The sequence below is a fragment of the Montipora capricornis genome, chromosome 14, assembly GCF_036669925.1.
Source record: "Montipora capricornis isolate CH-2021 chromosome 14, ASM3666992v2, whole genome shotgun sequence".
Classification (NCBI taxonomy): Eukaryota; Metazoa; Cnidaria; class Anthozoa; order Scleractinia; family Acroporidae; genus Montipora; species Montipora capricornis.
The window spans coordinates 47,672,921-47,679,299 of record NC_090896.1 but is presented as its reverse complement, the minus strand read 5'-3'; the positions used below and the strand labels follow the sequence as shown (position 1 = coordinate 47,679,299).

Sequence of the window (6,379 nt, the reverse complement as noted above, 5' to 3'; positions counted from 1 at the left end):
TTCGCGTTGAAATTTTTTTTTCCCTCTTTTATGAAATAATCACCAGTGTATTTGTACTCAAACAATTATTCGCCTCAAGCTCAGTGATTATCGGTGAATATTCACCTCGACTTCGTCTCGGTGAATATTCATCGATAATCACTCATTCTAATTCCGCACTTCCTTCCAGTTCTGTTCGCTGTGGCAAAAACTGCGCTACCTGTTCTTACATTTCGCATTTTCTTACCAACCACACATTCTTCTTATCGGGCGAAACAAGCTCCTTTAATTCAAACATAACTTACGAAACCGTAAAAACCTTATCTACATGATTCAATGTAACAGATGTAATCTACAGTATATATAAACGACTTTTAAAGGACCGCTTTAATTAACAACGCCGCATTTTAGATAATCCTAACACCAAATCCATACCCACTACAGTCGCAGAACATTTTCTCTCTTCTTCCAAAACATTTCACTTTGATCCAACCGCCGTCCAGAACCAAAGAAATCGAACGAGACCGGGCAGATGTTTGTGACACTTAACTGCCGATATTAGTACGATTGCACAGCTAAAAACCAAGCCTCTGATTGGTCAAAGATGCCGTCATCGATCTCTTTGTACAATTTAGAACGTGTAATATAGTGATTAGGCATTAATTCTGAAAATAAGCGCCGTGCAATTTCTTGAAGAAGAAAGAATCAGAATGAAAGAAGAAATTGCACTGGAAGCATGTTCAGTTTAAAACTGTAATTTTGACCTACTGTCTTTTTGAGAATCGGAACAATAGGGAGTTTTCAATTATTAGTTTTTATCTAGTGTCCTGACTCGATTCAACTAAAATAATGCCGGAATAAAGTCATTAAGAATTGGTCAGGGTCCATGATGAAAATAAAACGGCAGTTAGAGAAAAAAAGCTAATTTCAGCGCTACTTCTACAATAAAATGGAAACGAACCAGATTTTCTTTACGTTTTCCGAAAAAAATGAAAAACGTATACAGAATAACATTGCCCACAGGAGGGAAGTTAAAGAGTAGCTGCTCTCACTGACTCGGGCCAAACAAACGATTTTCAACGAAAAATCATGGTTAATTCTTACTCGGTATCCCGCGATATGTCATTTTCACTGAGTGCAGACTTCTACTTGGATTCTTTGATGTCGCAAAATGCTTTCGGAAGCAGTTGCGTCAACTGAGGCCAAGTCGAGAAACGTGAGAGCTAAAATTAATCACGTTTTCCTTATGAAGTTTCCAGAAGGAATAGGTCAAATATGCGGAGCGAGTGATGACTAACCGCCAACTGAGACGGAAAAGAAGTGTGAAGTTCGAGGAAAGAAGTTTTTCTTGCAAACAAATTGAATCTAAAAGATTGGTGTTCATCATAGGCTGGTTGTCATTCATGAAAATTCGTTCTTCGTTCTTTTGTCTTCGATGCAGTCATGATTGCTCTAAGCCGGATATTTTTCTCTCTGAGTCATTTTTCGTGAGCTTGCTGCACCAAGCTGTGTCAGATTGGTTCTCCAGCTTTCGATTTCGGAAGTACCAACTTGATTATAAACTGAAGTGTTTTCCATATGTTTAGGGCTTCAACAACATAAATAATAACTTTGTACCAGGACATGAATTTTCATCCTTTGTTTTACTTCAAAATATGGAATGCAAAGAGGCAATTAACTCTTAACTCCACCCCCACTTGAGATCTCTATTAGCATATAAATCAACGAGTCGCCATAAAACATAATTGTTCGTTCAGCTTGAGCCTGCAAAGGTCACACAATCGTGCTTGGTTTACCGGTCGATACAGGATCACTCACGCAAACATATCGATGGAAACAGTCCCTGAAAATTCTCTAAGTTCTCGACCCTTGGCCATCAAAATAGTGGAAATTTTGGTTGTTTTTTTTATTAATGTTTTGTCCTTGGGAGGAAATGTTTTGGTATGTGTAACAGTTTACAGTAAGAAGAATCTTCGAACAATAACCAACATGTTTATCATAGCGGTTTGTGTCGCTGATATCTTGTTGGCATCAGTCGCTATGCCACTAACACTGGGATCACTCATAATGGACTACTGGCCCTTCGGAGACTTAACATGTCAAATTCAGGGATTTTGCATTCACCTTCTGGTATTCCAGTCGCTTCATATCATTACTCTAACAGCGATGAACCGGAACTTAAACGTTGTCAGGCCGTGGCTTTACAAACGCATCTTTACCAAATGGAAAACGCTTTTTCTGATCCTCACTGTAATTATTTTAACAGCGGTTGTCATGGGCGTGCTTGTTGTTTCACTGTCATCAAGATATGTGTTTCATCCCGGCAAAGCAATCTGTGTAATGACATTTCCAAATATAGATGCTAGCCTTCGTTTCACCGTAGCATTCGGTATTCTCTTCGTTGTGTTTCCAGCAATCATCATTTCTGCTTGCTACGCCAGGGTCTTGCAAACCATTCGGAGTCACCGTCGAGAGTACGACGCCGCGCGAGGAAAATACGACTCTCGCTCGATTTTGAGCCGAAAGGAGATGAAACTCTCAAAGCTAGTCTCCGTCATCATTTTGGGATTTTCACTTTGTTGGATCCCTTGCGTCATTATTGACATTATAGATACAACAAGGAAGCAGTGGTTTTCGCGCCAGCTCTATATATTTTACACATGCTTAGCATACACAAGTGCTGTTTTAAATCCATGGATATATGGTTTCATGAACAAATTAGTCCGGAAAGAAATGATCATTTTATCAACATCTCTATGCAGATTTGCTAAGCGAAGGACTTGAATACGCTTTATCTATTGTTTTAGGCGACTTTGTCTAAACGTTAGCATTCAAGGATCAGTTTTTCATATCCTAGATGAACATCCTCGCGACGCATTCACTTAGGCATCAATACCCTCGGTTTACTTTGACCTGACCCGGAAGGAAGAGGTCAACACCGAAAAACCATTTGGCCATTTATTTCGCGTTCGAGCAAGTTGAATTTCACTTTATTTAATAGTTAAATATATTTTCAAAGGAACTGCATGTTGGTCTTTCAAAGTTAAAATATTCCGAGAAATTAAACTGAAACACAAAAGGGATTAACTATATACATTATAAGACTTTTTAACGACAAAGGGAAAGTTTTCTAGTTAATGCACTACTCGTATCCAGGTCACAGTTCGTCTTTGCCCCCGCAGGGTTTCGGCCCAGAGGCCAAAACTCGAGGAGGCAACCTAGAATTCCCCGCGTAAAAAGGGTAAATGTGTGAATTGGTAGATATTTTAGGGGGAATCAATCTGGATTTGCAAGTGGTATTGATGTTGTTCTACACGACCGTGGTGTTTTAGGAGTCACAAAGTAGAAACTCACAAGGAGAACGAAAGTACTGTTCGTGCCGAGCGATTGAAAAATCAAACATTGAAGCAGATCTGATGATTTTGACCGGACACAAATCGGAAACAGGGGCGACGATTTATCGGACGCAAATCGGAAACAGGGGCAGCATATAATTTGAACGTATCTCAACTGCCTTTCATACTATCTTTATAGCAGGGGGCAGATATAGTGAAAACAAACTATTACGAGTAATATCTAGAGCAACACACATGCACGTCCCAATTTTGGGCCATAATTAATTTATAGTTTAATCAACAAATTACAATTCTTAAAGATAACACATTCAACAAACCACCTGCCGCCTTTGCAAGATCAGAGATGAGAAGACGCGTGCTTAACAAAATGACTCCCATGCCCGACACTTTACTAGTGCGAGAGAGGTGTGAAAGTATATCTTTTTTTCTATAGCGATGCATAATCCGCCTACGACGATAATCTGGGCAACATTTGTGGTGCTCAGTTCATTACAAATACGACCGCAAGAAGATTTGCATTTAAATTAACTAACTAACTTCCGTGACGCACTTTAAAAGATCGTTTTGAGGGGAGTATAGACACAACAGTTGCCACTAGAACCTAAGTCATTATTTATATTTCGCGTTGCTGAGGATTGTAAATTGTTGAGCAACTACTGCTTTGAAAAGCATGGAAGTTGAAAGAGTTCAAATAACTTCAAATTTGGACATTTTCACTCCGTTGATGGAAGAAAACGGCGAAGCCATTGTTTTACCGCGTTCGTTATTTCCTCAACAGCGTTGTGGTTGATAAACCCTCTTGTCGTTGTCCTGAACGAAAGGAAAAGAGGCCCTGCATCAGCGTTGCCGGCCTCATGCAAGAAAATGCAAATGACGAAGCTAACTTGTCATGTACTCGCTAAGAATATTAAAATTGGAAGGAGAGGAGTTTTAAGTAACACATTGCCGAAAATCAAGTGTCTGGTCCCTTTCAGCACCTTCCGATGGCATCGACGTTTTCTTGATCAGTGAAAACAACATTCCATTGTGCTGAAAATATTTCTTAACTGAATCAACCCTAAACGGATAATATTTAGCCAAAGGGTTGATCGTGAAGCAAGTCTCGTCAGAATAATTTATGGTCATGACACGTCAAACCATCACGTAATATAAGGTCCTCAGGCGCTTTTCAAGGAAATGACATCAGAAATGAAAAAATACATCGGGGGACGATACAATGTACGTCAAATGACACTTTCTTTTCAGAAAAGACTTAAAAACCATATTATGTCTCACTAATTATGCGATCACGCACGAAGCAGAGGGAACGCCAGTCCGGCGCAAATCGCTCCGCCCCCGAGCGGGGTTTTCGACAGTTTTGTAAAGGGTAACGGAAATATTTCTGAGAGCACCGGACGTGCCTTTTTTGGCGTCGCAAGGCGTCTTGCAACAGGGGTACCCAACGTCAATTTTCGGAAAATATCTGTTCGGAAGACGATTTGAGATCTAGAATTTTCGGAAAATTTGTTGCAAAACTTCTTGCTTGCCTGCCTCTCCTAGGATTTTCGAACATCTGAAAAATGGTATAATTGCCCATTTTAAAAGGATTTTTACCCTAAAAAGGTCACCTAGAATTTTCGGGAGCCTTTTTTCTGGCTAAACTTTTCGAAAAGGTAAGTTTTCATCCCTATAATTTTCGGATCACTAGACTTTCAGCTAGGAAATCCGAACAGATGAAAACTTTTTAGGGAATAAAGTTATGCCCATATCTACCGTTTAAATACTAGAATACTTTTAACAATGCTATGTTTAAGTGGTTTTGAACTATATTCTCGTTGGGTCCCCCTGTTGCAAGTGCCGAGTGTGCGAGCTAGCCCCCACTCTCAGGAAGTTTTTACTAGAACAGTCAGAGACGCTGTTTCCAGTGTTTCTGGAACATAAGAAACAGTTTCCCAGGCATGACTGAAGTTCACTCAAATTCTCTTTAAAAGGTAAGTTTAAAAAATTGTAATATTAAATAATAAAATAACCCCTCAAATATTGGCGTCAAAGTACCGGACGCGGAATGGGAAACCACCGTACGAGACGTCCGGCCTCCGGCCTCAAATGAAAACCCTGCCGGCCTCAAGCGATCGACTTACAAGATTTTTCGTCGGGAAATAAAGGAAGTAATGGAGTATCTTTGATATGGAAATGTTAAGACATGGATAAAACGAATCACTATTTCCGTCTATTGAGTGAATTGACTTCGAAAATGGTGGTTTTCATTAATTTTAATTAATTAATTAATTAAAACTCTTTTCCTTACACGTTTCCCGGGAAAAAAAAACCTGCATTTTCAAAATATTTTTTTCCCTAAAACAATTTGCGTTTGTATTTAAAACTATATCATTTTAAAACTAAGAAAATAAGCTTTTCTGAAAAAATAGAACTTGACCTCAAAGATCAAAAAGTTTTTAGTATCTACCTTCTTTCCTTTCTTCGCCCTTTCTTCGTCCTCTTTAGGCTTAAGGTCTATCCCAGTAATATTTTGCTTAGCTTAATCCAGTATTTCTGTGATCTGTGACTTGTTTTTCTTCATCCCCGTGCTGCACACTTATAAGTACACCGCGGGGAAGAGTGGATCACGTTCGGCCTTACGACTGGAACATCCTTTATGGGAAATTTTCATGCACGAGTTCATTGCAGTATAAAATCTTTCAGTCGACCTTAACCCTTTTTTTTATATCAAACTGTGAAGAAAACCAATAATAACCCGTCGTCGTCTGCTAAATTAAACTTATGGAAATTGTCTCGCCTTCTAGCAGATCACGAGCGGTGCATAGAGTGGTGCAAAGAGCACAATCTACTCTCGTCGTCAATAATATTCCCTAAACCTGAATGCGGAAACGCACTCAAATGGCGGAGACGAACTGCATCGCAAGATGGATTTGTTTGGCGATTCTCTAGAAAAAACTGCAAGGGACAAACTTCAATCCGCCAGAAGTCATGGTTTTCTGGTAGTAAGCTTTCCCTTGAAAAATAGTAGCCCTAACTTACGCTTGGGCACATAAATTTACTACAAC

The 6,379-nt window shown here is 39.4% G+C and overlaps 1 protein-coding gene across 1 annotated transcript; it reads left to right on the top strand.

The window, feature by feature from the left end:
• The first annotated feature begins 252 nt into the window (after window positions 1-252).
• Window positions 253-3,062, top strand: LOC138032367 (melatonin receptor type 1B-B-like). Its single transcript, XM_068880028.1, has one exon. It carries the CDS (start codon window positions 1,810-1,812, stop codon window positions 2,761-2,763), a length of 954 nt encoding a protein of 317 aa, XP_068736129.1. The 5' UTR covers window positions 253-1,809; the 3' UTR covers window positions 2,764-3,062.
• The last annotated feature ends 3,317 nt before the right edge of the window (window positions 3,063-6,379 follow it).

Bases quoted from the DNA above. Each gene is read 5' to 3' on its own strand.
- LOC138032367 (XM_068880028.1), top strand. From the start codon at position 1,810: ATGGAAACAGTCCCTGAAAATTCTCTAAGTTCTCGACCCTTGGCCATC.